This window comes from Peromyscus eremicus, chromosome 2 (assembly GCF_949786415.1).
Source record: "Peromyscus eremicus chromosome 2, PerEre_H2_v1, whole genome shotgun sequence".
In the NCBI taxonomy this organism is placed as follows: Eukaryota; Metazoa; Chordata; class Mammalia; order Rodentia; family Cricetidae; genus Peromyscus; species Peromyscus eremicus.
In genome coordinates this window covers 150,410,769-150,431,769 of record NC_081417.1, presented here as the reverse complement: position 1 = coordinate 150,431,769, position 21,001 = coordinate 150,410,769, and the positions used below count along the sequence as shown (strand labels likewise).

Genomic DNA, 21,001 nt, shown 5'->3' with positions numbered 1-21,001 from the left:
GGCTCTCCCACCGATGCATGCAAGAGCAGAGGGCAGCTGAGTGAGCCAGGTGGCGGGCGAGCATTCTTTGACTTGTCCCTGGGTAGGCCATGGCGTCTCCACTGTACAGAGGGAAGTTTGCTGTGCTGGCCCCACTCACAGCCCCCCTTTTTCATCATTCTATCTTTGCAGGTTGCTTTATTAAAATAAACAACCCCCCAAAGAACTAGTTGATTGGTGTTTGTTTGCTGCATCCCCCTGCCTTTGAGTTCAAAGCAACCACATCTATACGGCACTAAAAGTAGCATGTTGTGGGGTGGCATGTGTAGTGGAGTGCTTGATCGCCGAGTACAGCCCTGCCCAATCCTCTATTTTGTTGCTGATTTTTCCATTAATTCTGTTTTCATGTGTGCACATGCCAGCCAGTTCTCTCCTTTCCCCATGTGGATTCCAGGGATTGAACTCAAGGCGGCAGCCTTGGCAGCAAGCACCCTTACCTACTCGGCAGCCTCTTGCTGGCCCGAAGTCTCTAATTTCAGTATTTACTTTGGGACGGTCTCACTGTGTAGGCCAAGCAAGCCTGAGGACTAGGCTGGCCTTGAGTTTGGGGCAATCCTCCAGTCACTTACCTCCTGAGTGCTGTAATTACAAAATGTGTGCCAGTGCCCAGTTTTCTTTTTCAGTTGAGACAACATATGGTTGTACAGTTAGTCGAGGCCAGCCTCGAACTCACAATCCTCCTGCCTCAGCTTCGATGTTGGTATTACAGGCATGAGTCATGGCACCCAGCCTGCTCTCTATCTCCCATGGAATTCTGCACTCTCCACAGAACCAAATAAGAGAAACCAGGACTAAGGAGCTGGGGACATCACAGAAGATGGTGTGGCAAACACACAGCCACCACACCCAGGCAAGGAGACGAGCTAGCCAGGAAAGGTGTCAGGCAAGCCCTGGGCCATGCTTCAGCCCCTGAGGGCAGCACAGGGGGGACAGCCAAGCTCTGAAGAGCTCAGTGCCTGAGCTCCCGTCAGTGTGGAATGAGAACAGGAACTGGCGCACATGGCAAGGAGCGGCTGGTTCCCAGGCCACGGCTGCTTCCTAAGAAGGTGAAAGGACACTGAGGAGACAGTAGGGAGCCAGATGTGCTGTAGGGAGCCAGATGTGCTGTAGTGTGGGTGTGGGCTGAGAAGAGCCCCAGGAGTGAGGCAGGTGAGAAAGAACACAAGGCCAGCACTAACTGTGTCCCAGTTTCTTTTTATTTACTTTTTTTTGATCTTTTTTTCCTTTTTTTTTTTAAGTATGGAGGCTCAAGTAGAAGATGTAGATTTTTTTTGTTTGTTTAAGCTTTACAAAAAAAACAAAATAAAACAAAAAACTCCTTTTGCATTCCATAAAAATCGACAGAAAAGCACCTGGCCAGAAGAGCAGCCGGTCACCAGCCCCCACCCCCACTGTGGTCTCCTTGGGATGGGCGCATCTGCACAGGACAGTGCTGAGGACATCTCTCGGTCCTCCAGAGCTGTCCCCTGTCCCCCCGGCCCCCAACTCCAAGCAACTCCCAAACACACATGGAATCAGATTTCCAGTTTTTCTTCTCTTTCACACACCAGTTAGTTCATAAAATTTTTTTGTTTTACATTTTTTACACCAATGTAACAAAAAGATGGGAGGGAGCAGTGGCTGACAGTGTATTTATGCTTATAAATGGGGGGGGGAAGGAAGACGGGGGCCCAGGCGAACAAGAACCACACGGTCTCTATGGAAACGTCGTGGAAAGCAGGCCTTGGAGCCAGAGGAGGGTGGTTACCGGGCTTTATTCTTGGGGAGCGATGGCGCTGCGTGGTCGATGCAAACTGTTATGTGACCCATCGGGGAGGGAGAGGAAGAGGGAGAGGGAGCAGAAAACGAGTTTTCTAAGAAAGGAATCTAACGAGTGCATGGCGTGTCCGGTTAGCGTGAAGCGGAGGCTTAACACTGCTGCTTTCTCTTCAAGGCCTCCACCAGGTCGTTCTTGAGAGCTTCCTGCTTTGATTTGTCTGCAAATGTCTGCACAGACCTGCAGGGGAAGAGAGCCGACATCAGCAGGCGGAAGAGAGAGGGGGGCAGCCTGGGGCCGTCACGGGGTGCCAGGATGCATCATCTACCCTGGAGAGTGGGGCCTGCACCTCAGTACCTTGCTGGGCATCATGGGCAGGTCATCTCTGCCTAGGCTGTGGGTGACCTGGCCACTAGGTCCCTAGGTCCACAGACCGGGGTGTAGGCCTCAAGCTGTCGGGAGCTTTCAGGAACCATGCAGCCTGGACCATCTACCTCAGACCCGCTGCCCAGGTTTCTGGCTGAGGTGAAGACTCTGGGCGGTGAGGGCCTTCTAATGAAGCACCTGCCCCACCCGCTCGCTCCCCTGCAGCAGAGGCTGGCTCCTTACCCTGTAGAAACAGATGAAGCAATCCCTATTCCCACCCCTGCCCCCACCAAATGCTTAGGAACCAGCTTCTGCATGGCTAAGCCACTGGGATCAAGCCAGAGGCTCTCCATCGGTGCTGCTGGCTGCGAACCCAGCCCAGCAAAGCCCTGCAAGCCTGCAGTCTAAACGGCGAAGCACTCTTCACCAGAGCTGGAGCAACTAAGCCTGGGAGAGAATTAAAATTTGCAAAATGCCTTTCACACATATATCTCAACTCTTAGAAGTCATCTTAGGGTGGATCTTCATCATTAAGTCTAATTTCCAGGTCAGGAAACAAAACTCAGAGGCAGAGAAAGGGCCCCATGGCAGTTCTTTTGGCAATGCATCAGTTAATTAAGAGCATACTAGACTATTCGCAGCAGCTGTTGAGAGCTCAGAAGCGGTGGAAGAGGCAGGGCGGCATGCTCGGTGAGTGGTTCAAGTACACACTGTGAGAGGTACCGTCAGGAAGTCCACCCTCCAGTGCTGACAAGGGGCAAGGTGAGACGGAGTGGGACCCAGAGAGGCGACCCGTAAAACCCCCAACAAGAGTCTTCAAGATGGTGAGGACAGGACAGGACCCGAGTGTGAAGAAGCCACTGGACGCTAGTGTGAGCAGCCACCACTCCAGTGCACACTTGCTTCCTCTGGGGTGTTCAGGATCCCCAACTCTCACCAGGGGCCAACACTTGTGTAGCATCAAGGAGTGGTGTGAGGGCTCAGGCAGAGCTTGAGTCAGGGGGTGGGGCCCTGGGGACACATTTGGCTGATGGGCTGAGGCTCCCCTCAGGATACCTCCAGCTGCTTTGCCAGAGAATGGCAGCAGCAGTGTCCCTTAAAAGGGCTTCCTTCAACTGGGACACGGGAGGCCTGGAGATGCCACTGAGGCCAGAACTGATGGCTGCCTTGGACCTGAAGTCAGTACATGGGCCAGACCACAGTGGCAGGGGAGTCCCCAACTTAGGAGCCTCACTGTAAATCCCACAGGCTCTTGTCTGGGCTGGGCCTTTGGTGTCCAGCCCTGGGGCCTGCGGCTTCCCAAGAGCCTTGTTTTAAAGTCCTCCTCCTTTCCTAAGATCCTGACTGCGTCTGCACATCTGTATTTGTCACAAGCCAAGTCATGGTTCTTGGCCATTGTCAACAAGCAAGATTGTTTTCCTTTCCATCAGCATGGCCTGCTGGAGGACAGCTGCAGCTCATTATGGGGAGGCTGTGTGGGTACACGCAGTGTGAGTACAGAGTGCCCAGCAGTGGTCAGGAGGAGACGTGCTGGCTTGGCTTGGGGAGGAGTGCTCAGTCACTTGCAGAGACTCAGAGGGAGACCATGCTTTCCAAGTCAACAGCCCAAGGGTCCCTGAGATGTAGCTTTCGGACCTGTGGGGTCCTTGGTGGAAGAGAAAGCAGGAGGAGCTGGCTGTGCTTCTATCAGACAGGAGGTGTGTGCGTCAGCAGAAGGCAAGACACACAGACCCTGTTCCTTAGCCAGTGGGATGGGTGAACACAGCACCCTCTGCTGGAGAGGCCATGGTAGTGCCGAAGACTGAGCTTTGTCAGGAGCAAAAAGCCCAAACCTGGCTTTTGCCAAAGTGCAGAGCACACACACCGCACACACGTGTCCACACTATGTGGGGCTGAGGCTATGCGTTAATGTGGCTACCCACCAGCTGTGAGCGGACACGGGTTAGTGGCAAGGTCTTGGCAGGCTGGTGAGTCCTGTTTAGTGGGGAAGTCTCACGCCCTTCAGGCAGGGTACCTGGGTCGGCTCAATTATCAGGCTGGATGTAGACCTGGCGCTGGGTCAGCACTTGAGAAAGCTCCCTCTGCAACTGCTTAAACTTGTGGTTGTCAGGGATAGCATCAAGAGATCTACAGAGAGTGTTCGGAGAGGATGAAGCCACAGCAAGAGAGCAACACAGCAACGCAGAACCAGAGGCCGAGAGCCTTGGGCAAAGACAGACAGGAGAAGGCCGCCACGGCACTGGGGCTGAGCGTGTCTCAACCACAGAGGTCTATGTGGGCAGTGGCCTCGGTCTTTAGGGGTTCACACCTGCCTCCACACAGGCTCAGATGTTCCTCATGTTTCTCTGTCACTACTGGGAGTGGCGGAGGCTGGCCAGGCAGGAGAGTGTGTACGGTGCTTTTGGTACCACAGCCCCCAAGCATCAGGCCTGATCAGATACGCAGGACCACTGGGACCAGGAGGGGATGCTGTCCCACTTAAATCAGCCTGCTGGGCAAACTCACAAGTTACACCCTGCCTTTCTTTGGGCTGCAATATGAAACCTGGGCCAGGGAATGGCACGGGAAGACTGGGCCCCAAGGGCACTGCAGAACCCTTCCCAACCACCAGCTCTCCTTACCCTGTTGGCACCATGTCTCCCAAATGGGACAAGGGCCACTGAGAAAGGTGTGGGGAAGGATCCAGGTGACTCCCAGGCCAATGCTAACTCAGTCACCCCTCCTCAGTCACCTTCCCTATCCTCAGCTGAGTTCTGCCTCCCACTCCTACTACACTAGAGTCAGAGGCCACATGCTGCCTGCTTCTGCAGAACCCAGAGCATGAGACGGTGGCTGGGGCCCTCAACTGGAACTCCAAGCCAGGCTCCTCAGCTCTCTTCGGTGTCTTGGTATCTGTGTGTGGGCTCCCAGACCCCAACGCCAAAGGGGCTGGGCACATTCTCTAGATGGCCAGTGGCTACCTCCAAGGTGAAGAAGGCACCACAGGTTGCTGAAGTGAATGAGTCCAGGGGACAGAGCTGGTGGAGGTCATACAAAGTGCTGGACCAGCTTCTGAGCCCTTCCAACTGCACAGCAATCCCTGACCACATCTTGTGATGAGGAACCAAGAGGCCCGAGACCACACAGCGCTAAGTAGACAGGATTTAAGCCCCATGTTTGGCCGGGAAGCTTCAGAATTTTGGTACATTACCTCAGCCCATTGACGATATCCTTTGTTTTTCCAAAGTAGATCTCATTCAGTGTACTTCTGATTTTATTTTCCATGTCCTGGGAAGGGAGGTGAGTCAGTGGCAAACAGGAACCCTGAGGCCCACGCCCACCTATAACCATCCACCCTGCAGTCCCCTCTGTGGCCACAGGGGGGAGGTATGAGGCTGCTCCCTTGTGCTGAAAGCCACGGCCAGGTTGTCAGAACCCCACCTATAATTTGTTTTGGGTCTTTCTTGTCCTTAGGCATGGAGGAAGCCAACATCTAGGGACTGATGGCCAATTCTGACCACTGCTGGGAGCAGGTCTAAACCACATCACCAGCGTACTGCCTGGCCACCAACTCTGTGAACAGTTCTGTGAAACCAGAGAACACGTCTCCAGTCCAAACAACCCCCCTTCCAAACGAGACGTGGTGACAGGCAAGGCTGCGGCGGTCACAAGTGAAGCTGCTCCAAGGCCCCTGGTGTTCCAGAGATCTGTTTCCACCCCGAGTTCAGATCACTGTTCACACCCAGTGATCAGGGGAAACGGCTTCATACTTCCCAGGGCCGGAGACGGAGCAGGGAGGCTGGGGTGGGTAGGCCTGGGGCCGAGCTCTGCTTGCATCCAAGCCGAGGCAGGGCAGGAACAGCTGCAGCAGAGAGGCGGCTGCGGAGCAGCAGGCTGGTTCTACGCTGCACCAGGACAGGGTGAGCCCGGGGCCACTCACCTCCACCAGGCGCCCGATGTTGGCTATGTGTGGGGAGCAGTCGCTCACGGTTTCATCTTTTTCCATCTGCAAAGACACAAAAGTTTAGTCAGAGAAAGCTGCAGCTCCAGGATGCCGCCAACTTACCTCTGCCCCTGCACTTCAGTCCTCTGCCCCCGGGTGGCTCTGTGGAGTTGTGGTGTTACAAGGCCACTTTGCTAGCACAAATGACTGAAGTTTTCGGTTGTAAACAGTCCAGTCGGCAGACATCTCGAAGCCCTATTATTTTCCTGATGCTATTCTGAGAACAACTCCCCACTCAGCTCCTAGGGCCACAACAGTGAGGGCAGAGGGCCACACCGGCCAGGTCCCTCTAGACCACGCCCACCTTCACATCTCTCCTGGCAGGCACAGGTACAGGCTGTTACCCAGATTTGATGAGGCCTGATGTGGCACTGGAATCTTCTCTGCATTACAACATTGTCACACTGTGGGACACTGTCAGCTGTCACCTGGCTGGGGGAATGCATAGCCCTGTCAAAAGACTCGGGCGAGCAGAATGTAGTGACATGTCCACAAGCATGTGGGCAGCTGTGGAGGAACCCCTCGCCATGCCAAGGCTGGGAGCTGTGCAGGGAAATGGCAGGTTCCTGGTTTACAAAGGGCGGCGGCGTGGGGGTGGGGTGGGGTGGGGAGACAGCAGCCAGCTCCGAGCACATGAAGGGGGAGTTGGCAGGGAGAGGTGAGGCTCTGCTGTTGACTTCCGGTTTCCCTCTCGGTAAGCTTCACCTCTCTGACAAGGGAGCAACAGCCAAAGGGGAGAGCAGCCTAGCTCTGTTTCACAGGGCACCAGCAGAGTATTAAGTATTTACCAGCTCAACATTGGGGCTGTAGAGATGGCTCCGTGGTTAAGAGCACTGGCTGCTCTTCCAGAGGTCCTGAGTTCAATTCCCAGCACCCACATGATGGTATATAACCGCCTGTTACTCTAATTCCTTCCTCTTGAATGAGACATGGGCTACTAAGAGAGGTCAAGGTGCAGCAGGACTCAGGACAAGAGAGCCAGTGAAGCCAGGAATGTGGGAGGGACCCCAGGATGCCAGCAGGGCTGGGGCGGCCTGAGATCTGGCACTGGCACTGTATGGCAGAGGTGGGTCTGGTGGGTTTTAACAGAACTGTCCACAACAGGCACATGCTCACACTCCAGTTAGCTCTGGACCACCAAGGAGAAAAGGAGAGACGGCCACCTAGTACAGTACTGTAAGGTGAGAGCCAAGGGCCTTCCAGAGCCTTGTGACTCACTGCAGAACAGAGTTCTGGTCCTGCCAAAGGGTTTGGCTAAGAGCTGCCCAGAGGCTGGTGGTGATGGGGGCTGCTGGAGTCATGGGTGCCTTGGTTGCTCACTCCAGGCCCTGAACTTCCCTGGGCACTCTCTGCTCCTTAGACTGAGAACTGTCATGACAAGTTGGAACAGTGAGAGTGTTTATGACTGCAGTCATGGCCACGGCCCCACTTCAGCTGGGGTCAGCACTGTAGATGAACGGTCTTATTAAATAAGAAACACAGAGCCAGATGCAGAGTTAAAAGCCCAAGAGGTCAGAGCAGTAGCTAAGAGCTGATACTAAAAACCCTTTCTTACCCTTCGCTGCTGATGTCGTCCTTCCCCTCAGAAAGAGACTTACTTCCTGTGTATCTGTCTTTTTATTGACTTTCTTTTCTGCCTTCTCATTGGTTGTAAACCCAACCACATGACCTCCTCGTCACTACCTGTCTATACAGACCTACAGGTCTTCTATGGTTGGTACTGAGATTAAAGGCGTGTGTCTCCATGCTGGCTGTATCCCTGAACACACAGAGATCTGCCTGTCATGTGATCTGGATTAAAGGTGTGCGCCACCACCACCCGGCTTCTGCTATGGCTTACAGCTCTGACCCCCAGACAACTTTATTAACATACAAATAAAATCAACATTTCAGTACAAATAAAATATCACCATATTTCCCCCTTTCTAAGCACTTCATGATACCGGAAGAGAATCATGTTCCCTGAGCAGAAGCCTGTTGCTAAGACAACTGGTTAGTGTGTGTGTTGAACGGAGCTGGGGAACATACCTGAGAGAAAGGACAGGGCCTGCCACCCATTTTTAAAAGGAGTTTTTAGAAACCAACATCCCACATGGAAACGGTTGCTGTGTCCAGCCTCAGGACTGCTTGGAGCTGCTCTGGTGGGTGGTTCTGACCCAGCAAACTCTACCCCTCCCCCATCCTCTCTCAGCCCCCTGGTCTATGCAGAGGGAGATTCTTGCCCCCACCCTACCAAAGGAAGGGATGAGGACTTTGAGGTCTCTCAAGAGCCATTTCAGTGAGTGCTGGCAGCCCAGGTGAGCCCCGCACTGGGGTGAGCCCCGCACTGGGGTGAGCCCCACACTGGGGTGAGCGGCTCTCACTCTGGGTGAGCAGAGTCTCGTGAGCACCTCAATGCCTTTTCCTCATTTTTGTGCTTCAGAATCAGGAGTCACCCACCTTCCAGCAGAGAAAGGCTGAAACCACTAGACCCTCAAAGGAACAGTGTGTAGGGGGAGCAGACAGACTTCCCAGGAGCACACAGGGGGCCTCTAAACTCAAGATCCTGGCACATGCAGGCAGTTTCCATAGCCCCCTTGCCCGCCCCCACGGCCTCCCTCTTCTCCACACCTGGCCGGGGTCAGCTTGCTGGCAGTGCTGACCCACCGGGAACAGAACTATTTTTGTAATGCATATATTATTACACCCTCATAAAAGAAGCTGCCAGAAGGAAAACATTTTTATGTTCTGTGGCGGCACAGATGTTCCACAAGGGGGTTCCAACCGAGTCTGGAGTCAGGGTCTAGCATGCCTGTCCCCAGTGAGACCCTTTCTCCCTCTCCACGGCTGAGACAGGGAAGATACAAGTGAGTGCTTGGATCTGGTGGCTGCTGTCCTCACACAGGGGTGGAGGGTGAGTTCAGTTACCAGGAGGGCCTGGTCAGCAGCATGGCATCTGCCTCGGCCTCCACACCCTGCCTTTACTGCACACTCCGTGAGTGAACACACACGCAGTGCCAGTGCATGCCTAGCAGCACACACTGTCTGTTAAGGAAGCACCATGCCCAGGGCCCTGTGGCTTGTGCTCAGCTTGTGCCATAGACATGAGGCTGCGTCAGGCCAGTATCGAACCTGCCACCAAGCCAGAGAGGAAGGGAGGACTGTCCGACCTTGAGTTGGCAGCTGCACATTCTAGAAGACACGGGGAGCTGCAGAATTAGCTACTCTTTACTGAGTGGAAATCAAGGTTCAGAGGGGCACGGGCTTTCAATGGACACCATCGACTCCACAGGACACATGGAGTTTTAGAAAAGTGAAAGGATTTGTCTCGTCACATGACTGTGAGGCGCCAGAGCTACAGCCTGGACCAAGTTATGGGGACTCGGAAGGCAGTTTTCTTTGAGGTGGATTTTGTATAATGTTTAGCAGAAAAGCCAAGGAAAACCCACAACCCAAGGTTCACAAGTCCTGAGATGGGTCCATTCCAACCCCAATCTCACTGGTCTCCTGGAGGCCCAGCACCCCAACCCTTGCACCGCTTACCCTGCCTTCCACAACCAGGGCAGGCTTTCAGCTGGCTTACTGTGTCCCAGATCATTTGGGGAATACTCAACTCTTCTTAGAAGACGCACCACTCAAATGGCACCGTCCAGACCACCTCACGGACCAGAGCCTGCTGCTGGGAACTGTGTCTCCAAGGCAGGCTGGCCCTAAGGGTCTATCTCACCCTTGGTTCCCTCCATGGACAAGGGAAGGCCATGGGCTTTGTCTTCTTACAAAAATATCTTGCCCGGCCTAATTGCCAAGCCCAGGTCAGGGAGGCATTTCCCTGAAGACCCTGGAGTGCCAGTGGCTCATGAGGAGGGAGGTCTGCTTGCAAACGACCCATGCGCCCAATCTCCCCTCTCAACACAACATTCCACCTTTGTGTCTAAATATTTAGAATCTGAAAAGAAAATTAAGCGAACATCTGCAGGGCCCTGCCCCGGATGGGAGTCCTTGGATCTCTTTCCAGAGATTTATGGTCCGCCTCATTCCCACGTCTCTGCTGTCACACAGGCGAAGTGACCTCTCCATGCAGCTTCCTTTTCGTATCTAGTACTTGGCATGCATCACTTTTTCACTTGGTCCTTGGCCTTCCCGCTGGGGCCTCCGTGGCAGCCTGCCAAGGGGCAGCTTCTGCCACCTCCCTCATTGTGGCCTCTGCCTTGGCAGGCCGCAGTGAGGCTGCAGGGAGCTTCCAGGAAGGCCACAGTTGCCGTCCCCACCGCCTCACAGCTGCAGGGATTTGCCAAAAGACTATCTCCCATCTAACTGACTTCCCCAAGGGACAGACAGCTCTGAGTGGAGGCAACAAAAGGACACAATGAAGGGTGAGGCAGAGCTGAGGGACAGCTCCCAGCAGGGTGTCCTGACCAGCTGGGCCATGCAGCTGCGGCCATGCATCACAGTGACAGGTGCCACCAAGAGGGGCTCTCAGCTCCCTCAATGCATCCCCAGAAGCCATAAAGAAAAGAGGGCAGGAAGCAATCCTCAACTACTCCTGGGAGGGAGGGAACCCCTGAGAAGACAGCCGCTGGCCTTTTTGCATGTGAGGCCTGGGAAACTGGGGAGCGACGGAAGAGCCTGGGGTCAGGTTGTTGGGAGAGAGCAACACTGGGAAATGGGGACCTGCTCATCCTTGAGGAGGACTCTCCTGAGAGCAGGACAGCATGGCATGCAGGGGCAGTGCCTGGCACCACGGGCCTGGTGAGACATCTCCACAACCAAGAGACCTCCCTTCCTGACACTGTGGAGTGGGTGTGTGAGTGACAGAGGAAGGCAACCCTGCATTGTGTGTGTGTGTGTGTGTGTGTGTGTGTGTGTGTGTGTGTGTGTGTGTGTGACCACCCTCTTACCCCACCACTCACAACTGGAGGTCACCCAAGCCCTGACTCAAAGAGCGTGTGGGAGGAAGGGTATTGTGTTAGATATATGTGGGCTCAAATTCCGGGTCTGCCACTTTTGTTCTAGTTAATTATTTAGTGGCGTGGGCCTCAGCTTCCTCACCTGTTAAATGGGAACAGCAACTGCTTTGAATGTAGTTAAAGGAGACAGCCATGCAACCACGTCTGCTTGTAGTCTGTGTGTCCACGGCAACCACAGAAACTTTCCCAGGGCTCATGTGGGAAAAGCTGAGCCCCTCAGCCCCTGCCCTGCTCACCCAGGAGCTGGGCTTCGTTCACGTGCACTCATCCACCTCGTGGCTCCACTTCCTCACTTTTTTTTTTTTTTTTTTTCGAGACAGGGTTTCTCTGTGTAGTTTTGGTGCCTGTCCTGGATCTTGCTCTGTAGACCAGGCTGGCCTCGAACTCACAGAGATCCGCCTGGCTCTGCCTCCCGAGTGCTGGGATTAAAGGCGTGCGCCACCTCCGCCCGGCCACTTCCTCACTTTAAAGTCGCTTGCACTGGAGCCCAGCCTCAGCTTTAACGCACCGTCGATGAGTTATGGCTCTGGCCCTAAGGCTGATGACAGAAGCATGGATTTCCTCAGTCAGGTCCCAGGAGCAGCAGAGGCAATGCAGACAAGGTGTGCTGAGGACAGCCAGTCACCAGGCCAAGTTTGGCTTGGCAGGGCTACCGAGCACGGCACTCCAGAGCCAGATGCTGGCCATGGGCCGACAGCTCTGATTTAAACTATCAGGAAGATGGAGGATTAAATATTTGTACAGGTCACTGTACACCAGGTGTAATTATAGACAGTTCCCAGCAGCGAGGAAGGCAGGAAACAGCCTCCGGATGGATTTAGGGGTTCCCACCATTCCCTGGGTGGCAGGGAGAAGGGGAGGGAGGCCACAGTGGAGCTGGCTGCCCGAGGGCTTGGCTGGCTCACCTAAGTCAAGGGCCCCAGAAGCTGAGGGCCCATGTCCACACAGCAGGGTGTGCTCTGCCCTGGGTACTAGTGCTTGGTTCTAAAATGGGCCTGGACAGCTTGTCTTGAGAACCTAGGCTCCCTGCAGCCTCTAACCCTTAACACGGCAGAGGTGGTGAGGGTTTGCCTGGGAGACTCTAGGGCTCCAATAGTCCCCCAGGTGTGCAGGCTGGTACCAGCCATACTGCCTTGCACTGTCGTTTTTCAAGTGCATGCACATGCCTTGAAGCTTGCAGAATGCAAACCCACGTAAGAGTTACTAACCTAACTCTCCTGCAGTATTTTTCTCTTAAGAGCTATCAAAAATAAAATTAGCTTGAGTGGTTTTGGTCCTGTGAAATGAGTCTTCTAGACAAGTACTCTACCACCAAGCCTCATCCCAGCCCCTAGTGTGGAAGAGACTCCTCTGAAGTCAGACACTCAAGAACAGGAAGGGCCCTGTATAGTGGCTCATAAGCACTCTGCTCCTGAGGCCCTTTGCTGTGTTTAGTTTGCTCTTCTGTGCTCCCTGTGCACAAGGCTTCCTGTCCCTGTGCACAGACGTCAGAAAGCCCTCTCCTAAGACGGGCAGGTGTGCAAGGGGTCCGGAGGGTGTCAAGGTTATAAACATGAAACTTTGGATGGAGCGTGTAGGGTCTGAACCCTGCTTAGGTGCCTCTAGCAGTTCCTGATGTAGATGCTAAGAAAGGCCTATGCCAGAGCATGCAGCGCCAGAGCATGTAGCACCAGAGCATGCGGTGCCAGGAAGTCCAAGTTCTACGTTCTGCTCACGGCCTGAAGGGACATCTTGGAATGTGGCTGCCAGGAAAGGACAGGTGAGCAATAGATAGGTAGAACTTGGCAAATCTTCATGTGTGCACAGCTGGAGATTCCCCAAGAATCTTCTACGTCCAACAAAGGGGACTCAGACCAGGCTGGGGCACAGCAGCTAGGACTGAACTGTGGGGAGCAGCTCACATGGAGTCCGCAGTCTGACTGCTGGCAAACTCAGCAAGACGTGAGCCTGGAAGACACCAAGCCCTGGTGGGTGACAAGTGGCAACCACTCAGTCCTACCCCAGCAGGCAGCTGGCTGTGACACAGCTGGTGTGCAGCCACATGCAGCTCAGAGGACAGTGAGGTGTGAACTCAAAGACCCTCTTAGCTGGTGGATTGGCAGCCGGCCACACACGCTCCCTAGCCTGGGCAAAGTGCTCACTTGCTCTGGTACCAGTGGGCACTGGCAAGAGGCTGGAACACAAGTTCTACCTGTCTGGTCAGGCTGCCTCCCAGGTTCATGGTGCCCGAGCCGGATTTGTTGGTTTGCAGCCACAGCATCACCGTAGAGGTCAACTTGTAATGGGCGGTACGGCCACTGGACTTCTCCTGGGGGAGAAGACGGAGAACATCACATCAGGTGAACCTGAGCTGAGGAGGGAGACTTGGAGATCCCACCCCACGCCAAGGCCATTCCTCCCTTATAAAACCGCCATGGTTTTTATAGGGCAGATCTGCAATAGGAGTTCAGCATCAATAAGTACTGTCGTCCTGACTTATCTTTATCCAAATGGCTTTGGGCATTTTTAGGAATTAGTGGGGGCGCATATCCTAGCATGGCCCTTGTGAAAGCATCTGGAGATCAGGGCTGCCCTGTGGGTGTGGCACATGCACTGGGGGAGAGCTGTACCTGCACTTCCACCACATGGATGGAATCCCAGCAGCCTTTGATCTTCTTTGACCCGTCTCCAGCCTTCTTTATGAGAATCACTCCAGCGAAGCCATGATCCAGATCCCAGAGGTAGACAGATGAGACGCCACCTTCAAAATACCTGCAAGAGACAACGCCCATGGACCGTTAGATGCTGAGCCAAGCTCTGGGCCTTTGGCCCAGGTCCCAGACTGTTGACAGTAATGGTGCACTCAGATGATGCCCTAGACACCTGTCTAGGATTAAGAAGCATCCATGAAAGGTGCCAGGGCTGACCTTATGACATGGCCTGACTATCCCATGGCTGCAGAGGCAGAAAAGCAAGGGCTTAGATGAAGGCCAGGAAGATTGAAGGCCAGTCTCTGAGTTTGAGCTTTGTGTCTTTGGCAACCTTACTGAACTTCTCTGGGCATCAGCTTCCTCCCAGGTACAAGATCCAGTACAGTATGTCCCTCCTCACAGGACAGAGCCGGCCATCACTGGGAAACGTTGCTTCTGCAATCAACTGTCACCTCATGTAACATTTCTATCTTTCAGGAAGGTTGCCTGACAAGTCTGCCCCACATCCCCACATTTACCAGGAATCATGCAGGTTTTTTCAGAGTGACTTGCTATTGAACCTCACCAGAATGAAGGGCTGTGTGTGGGACGGTGCTTCCTCCTCAGGTCCAAGTCAACACTGAAAAAACCCACAGACGGGATGAAACACAGGAGGGGAAGAACGCAGAAGCCAGTACACTAGGGTCCCAGATCAAGGGTGACAGACAGATGGCTGCTGAGATCTGTGAGGGCAGCTGCTGTGACCTCAAACTCTACCGATAACCAACCCACACAACTCCAGGAAATCGCATCTCTTGTGGCATTTTTCTCACCATATTGTCCAGTGCCTCTAGGTCAAGCCCAGGTAACCACAGGCACACCCGCAAGGTCAGGAGGCTGGCACCATGGGAACGGGGCCTCAGCACCCACACCAGATACAAGGTGGGCCTCAGGCAGACAAAGGCTGGTGCCAGCAGCCCTCTGATTGGCTCTGCCTATGGCTCATGCAGTCAGGAACAATAAGCTAAGGAGCGTGATTACAGGCCTACTAGGTAAATCTGGGCCACAGAAATAATACTAGGACACTGAAGAAAAAAGAAAGTTAGGTGGATACCCAACAAATGATTATTTGGGGTGAAGAGGGTACTTTTTGGCAAGAAGAGACAGGCTCTCACTACCAAGCCCAGGCCAGCCTGTCCTTGAAATCACAATCCTTCTGCCTTGGTCTCCTGAGTGCTGGGACTACTGGTGTGAAAATTATTGCTTTTGATAGTAAAATGAAATATATCCAAAATTAACAAGTATCTGTTGTTTAGGTCATAATAAAGTTGTTACATAATTAAAGTTACATGCTAGAGAATGAGGGAGAGAGAAATACACGAGTTCTTTGGGGAGTCAGCTCCATACCTGTACCCCACATCCTTAGGCTTTGGGGAGAAAATGAAAAGGCTATGTGTACAAACATGTACAGACTTTCTCGTCCTCTGATTTGCTAAGATGGACCATGCAACCGCAGCTAACTTTGAATGGAGTTTCACTCTCCAAGCAATCTCGGCAGTGTGGGTGCACATGCCTGCGGTGTGGGTGCACATGCCTGTGGTGTGGGTGCACATGCTTGGCATCCCAGCACCTGAGAAGCCGAGGCAAGATTGGCAGCAGTTTGAGTCTAGGCTATCCAGTGAGTTCCAGGCCAGCCAGAGCTACAGAATAAGGCTCTGTCTCACAACAACAAAGGGAATCATAAGCAATCTAAGATGACTTATAATACATGGGAGGGTAGAGTAGGTCCTGTGTAATTACTCTGTCATTTTATATGAAGGCCTTGGGCATTCAAGGACTTTGACATCCACTAGGCACCGAGGGCAGGCCAGCTGTACTGTTTCTGCAAATCCTCCCACCCCCACCCCCACCCCCACCCTGAGACAGGGTTTCTCTGTGTAGCTTTGGAGCTTGTCCTGGAACTCGCTCTGTAGACCAGGCTGGCCTTGAACTCACAGAGACCTGCCTGCCTCTGCCTCCCAAAAGCTGTTCAGCCTGTTTCTACAATTTGATCTTGATTCTAAAACTATTTCAAACCAACAATACCCCCCAATAAGATACACACCAGAGTGTAACTAAGAAGCTGAAACCAAAGTTCCCCTCCTGCCAAGGACACAAATCTCCCCCCACATCCACAAAGTACAGGCACCATGGCTGGTCTATCTTTCACTCCTAACTCCCTGAGGCACCCCCACTCTGATCCTGTATTCTTGACCCCCACCCCCAGCCACCATGATCCCTTGAGGACTGGGCCCAGCCCTTGGTGACTAGACCACTTCCTGTGCCTCTATTGTGAAGGAGGGATCAAACTGAATTTCTGGTCCTGTCTCCCACCAGCCGGGCGGGACATGGCAGGCCTGCCTGGTAGCCATCTGTGTCTGCTGACTAAGTGTCCAAGTGCTGGACAGAGTACATGCTGCTCACAGGCACGGATGGGCAACCACGGGACTGGTGCTCAGGGACATCACTTGGTGAATCCAGGATGACGGCCAGCAAGGGGCTCTTGGACCCCACTCTAGGGCATTAATTCTTTCTCTTGTTGAGAAACTCCGTGCAAACGCCCCTCACCCCCTTGGCATGAGGGAAACAAAGTACTGTGATGTGGGACTCTAGGAGCCACATCTCATATGGTGTGCAGCACAAACCAAGCTATTCTGGAATGTTCCTGGAATGTGCGAAGATGGACTGGTCACCTCTAGGTCACTGCTGGATGAGGCTCTGAGGTAGCAACAGATTTCCTGACTTGTGTTCTCATGTTCTGTGGCCTCAGCTGTGAGCCGAGGAAGGAGGCGCAGACCACAGCAAAAGCTAAAAGCACCGAGGATGCTCTTACGCTGGGACTGCTGGATGCTTCCTTTCTGCCTGCCCACTTGGCCCTGTAGAGCACAGGCCAAGCCCAGCCAGTGCCACCCTTCCCCCACCCAGGGCTGGCAAAGCCTGATGCTGCAGGATTGTTCTTGTCACAGGACACTCTTCCGGGTGTGGCTCAGGCTGCCTTGGCGGAGATGAGCAGAAATATTGGTGCCTTGAAAGCTTTTGTCAACACTAGCCAGGGACCCAAGGTCAATCCCCCAGGACCACCCCAAGTGCTGCATGTTCTTACAGAAAACAACAGCTTGTATAAGGTGGGACAGGCTGCCCCAGCCCCAGCACTCCAGCCCAAAGCTTGGGTCTGCTCTGGGCAGTTTCTCTCAGGTACCCTCAGCTTCCCCTGAGGGCCACACAGGCTGGGTCTAGAGTTTCAAAACGCTGGAATTGAAGGAGGCAAAAAATGCAAGCCTAAGGGTGACCTCCTTGTGGGCTCCCCTCCTTGAATCTAAAAAGAAAAAAAAAAAAACTTTTTGGAGACCATCATAAAAAAGGAAATTTAAAAATGAGCCCACAATACCATAAATCGACATTTCCCACAAATGTGATTTTTCCGAAGTTCCTTCCAGTCTTTGTTGAGATGTCGGATTTTTATGTAACTGTGAAGGATGGTGCCAGGCCGAGTGTGGCATTTTTCACCAGGCAGTGCATCCTCAGCCCTTGTCCACTGTGGCTAGTGTCCCATCGAGAGGCTCCTCACTGGCCATCTGACTTTCCATAGGGATCTGCTGGCCACAGAGCAGGGGCCACGCTGCCAGCTCTCCCCATGAACTGGGGTGTTCTCTGTGGGGGCAGGGAGGACAAGCGAGACTCGCTCCTCAGAAAGGGCCCTAACACCACAACAATTCAAGAACAGACTTGATTCCAGAGACCAAGAGGGACCTCTGGGAACTCGCAGTGGCTGCAAGTCTCAACATGATGGTCCAATACAAAGGGACAGAAGCCCAGGTGATTAGAAGGGCCATTCTGGAATCACCCCGAAACCTCAGCTTTGCTGGAAGCACTGTCAGAAGGGCTGCTTGTGCTGTCGGGTGGGAGGCGGCCGTGGGGTGCACAAATAGTTGTACCCCCATTATATGGTTTATGGTTTTATACTCTGCGCGTGAAGCATTAATTAAAGAAGGACCTCAACAGGCTTTGAAAATTTATTCTTACCTACTGTACTTTGATCACAGTGACATGAAACAAGGAAAAAAATAATTTTATGTGATTCACATTTATGAGTTTTTACATAAAGGCTTTTGTGGGTATTTTAAGAATGTGCTAAAATGTTGTCTGAAACCACATGAAGCCGCAGGAGGCGTTGCCCGCCAGAACTAACAGCACACACATGGAAGTACTTTGATTGGCCTTTGTACATTTAATGAGTCAAATAGTATTAATATTGTTTAAATGCTAACATGCTCTTTCAATGAGGTGGCTCTGCCATCGTTCCAGGCCTGCTCTGGGGCCTTGCATGTCAACAAGACTGTGGGAGCAACATGGCCAGGCACGAGAGGCTGGGGGATCTAGGCGATACCACTCAGGTTTCGACAATTTCAAAAGTTCCAGTTCTCTCAGGAGTGAGAAGGGGTCCAGGAGGAAAAGACCACAGGGCTCCTGCAGCAAGCTGTCTGGTCAAGCAGGAGAACATTCCTTAAGAAAGGAAAGCAGGAACCCTTCTCAGGGCTCCTGCCTCAGTGGAGGGGAAGCAACAACAGGGGCGGAGTCACTACGCATGGCCAACATGGCAGCTGAGCTGCTCAGATTAGGAGACAGGAGCCACCTCTCAGGAAGACCACAGAGATGTTATCTTGGAGAAGGTTGGGCCATGAAGGGGTAGAACCCCAGAAAGCCTCACGGCAGACTTAATGACAGATCACCAGTGTGTGCGTGTGTGCGTGTGACATCAGCTTTGCCATCAGTCCCATCAGAAGTCCCGGTGGCTCCGGCTGAGGCAGAAATCAATGTCTACAAAGGAGAACAGACCCGTGGAGTGGCCTTGTGGCTGGGATTAGAGAGACGGGGGGCAGAGGAAGACGCTCTAGAGAGATGGGGGCAGAGGAAGACGCTCTAGTCCACCCATCTGAGAATGGCAAGATGATCACTACATGACTGAGGCACAGGGCCACCTTGGCACTGGATGAGGCAGGAAGCACAAGGCAAGAGCCTCGAGGGGCTGGCCATTTGCCAGTGAGGCCAGTCACAATCATGCACCTATGTGAGCATATTCTGGTCCCCTTAAGATCCTAACTGGATCGCCATTTCTCTTCTGAGTTCCAGGTGATTCTCCCTGAAAACCCCTTTCCAGCTGCATCCTGTCAGTCACACACAGAGCCCATGCCCACTTCAGAACAAAAGCAACATAATACACTCAAAATGACCCACTTCACAGAAGTAGAAAGAGGTATTCTGGCTGTCAAACCCTTATGGAGTGTTTGATGCTGAGGTGTGCGGAGATCTTGGACGGAAACTCGCTTTGGGAATCTGAGCTGTAACTGTGACCCACCCAATCTGCAGTCTTGGCTAGTCTTGAGTGGCTCTGGAAACTGGCCCATGCTCCAGCATCCTGGGAAAGTGGCCAGGTTTGAATACAAAGGTCTCAAATGCACTGAGTCCTGGGACACAGCCTTTACAAGGGCAGCAAGGCCAAGGCCAGGCTAGACTTGCTGGGAACTGACCTTCCAGCACTGTGGCTCCGAGAGACATGCCTTCAGCCACAGACTTGCCTGGGCTCAGGCCATGAGATTGGTAGACTCAGGCCTGAGATATCCATGATGCTGACCCAGGCCCACAGACCCAGCTAGATCAAGGGCTTAAGGAAGGAAGCCTCAAAGACACTAGGTGGGACTTCCTTCTGAAGCTAGATTAAGTAACATCTCCTCTTGCCTCCTTAATCTCCTTCTGTCACAGATGCATTGCTTCTGAGATCTCACTAAATAGTAGCACAAGATTGTGACGATGGTCACTGGGACATTTTTCACTAGAACCAGCATGTGGACAGAGCAGGAACAAGGTCACATAGACAAGACTCAGGTTTGATGACACTTTGTAGTAAGGAGAAAAAACAGACAGAAGAGAGCTACCCTACCAGGGACTAAGTAAGGGTCTAGCTCCCTGACAGTACCTTCATGTCCCTCCCCAGACTAAAACTACCACATCCACAGATACCAACAGTGCTGGCTTCTGGGATCACCCTTTATATCCTTCTGATATGAGAAGGGTACCTGCTTCTCATAGGTAGGAGCAATTCAACTTCAGCTCAGGAATGAGGGGAGCCTCCAGTGTACCTCAGGAATGAGAGTGTACCTGGAAAGGCTTCTGAAGCCAGGCACCTACTGTCTGTGTAACCAACATTCCTTTTGCACCCAATGGCTCCAAACTCATGATTTTCCTATCTCCTGTCAACAGAACCCAGGAGTTGCCTGACATGTACCAGTGTGCAGCCCAGAGAGCTGTAGATGCCCATAACTCCAGGGAGCTGGGTAATGAATGCTCTTCTAATTGGCTATACCAGCTCAGTTTAAGGGTACATGTCTGGAGGCAGGAGAAGATGACAGGATCGAGGACCTAGCCTTGGTGCCTGTTGCGTGGCGCCACGCACCAGGCTAGTTCCCTTTGACCCCTATGTGCTCTGAACTGCCCAGGGGCCATCCCCTCCGAAACACAAAGTGCTGCTTGCTGTGAGCAGAGTCCCACCTCCACGGCCCCGGGAGCTAGATTTGGCGGCACACAAAACAGAGAGATTAACCTTGGCTGTGTTCAGATATGATGCAGAAACCTAGTCACCCTTGTTTGTGTGTGAACAGCTGTTTTCACCACAGAATGAGAACGTGTCTCATTCTGCCCGCAGACACAGGACAGGTATTCTGTGGAAATTCCTCCCAGTACACACACAGGTGCAGTGATCCCCTGAGCAAACATACCAATCGGCTTAGGCATGTGCAGCTTTAATGCCAGCTTTTATGCTCAGAAGTGCACATCTGGACCACGGCTGTCCTTTACAGCCTTTCATTTTTGACTTAAAGGGAAATAATGAAGGCCTCTCTGGAAATGACAGTGTGGCTGGAGGGGCTTGGGGATCTGTCGAAGCATCTACACTCCACACCGCAGGGACTGCCTCTGCTTGTGCACTCCACACGGAAATGTTGGCTCCATGGAGCTTGCCTCCTCAGCAAATCACCACTCAGGATTCTTGGGCTATCAAACCACCTCAATTAACCGGAGCTGTCTTTTTTTGGGAACTCATTTTGGGACTTCACAGTTAGGAAAACTGTAGAGGCTGGGGGTGGGGTGGGGTGGCTTAGTAGATTGAGTGCCTGTTATGTAAGTTGAGGATGTGAGTTGGGATCCCCAC

At 53.0% G+C, this 21,001-nt stretch overlaps 1 protein-coding gene across 4 annotated transcripts in view; it reads right to left on the bottom strand.

Annotated features, from left to right (window-relative positions):
* Positions 1-1,774: 1,774 nt before the first annotated feature.
* Positions 1,775-21,001, bottom strand: part of Capzb (capping actin protein of muscle Z-line subunit beta) — a 106,029-nt gene continuing 86,802 nt past the window's right edge. For 3 of the 4 annotated variants that reach the window (XM_059255291.1, XM_059255288.1, XM_059255290.1), the window contains exons 5-10: positions 13,699-13,840; positions 13,281-13,397; positions 6,081-6,146; positions 5,352-5,428; positions 4,176-4,288; positions 1,775-2,035 (exon numbers count right to left, since the gene is read on the bottom strand). In XM_059255291.1, the coding sequence (XP_059111274.1) occupies positions 4,186-4,288; positions 5,352-5,428; positions 6,081-6,146; positions 13,281-13,397; positions 13,699-13,840 (505 nt within the window). In that variant the 3' untranslated portion in view covers positions 1,775-2,035; positions 4,176-4,185. The remainder of the gene's footprint in view (positions 2,036-4,175; positions 4,289-5,351; positions 5,429-6,080; positions 6,147-13,280; positions 13,398-13,698; positions 13,841-21,001) is intronic. The other variant, XM_059255289.1, reaches the window with a different exon arrangement.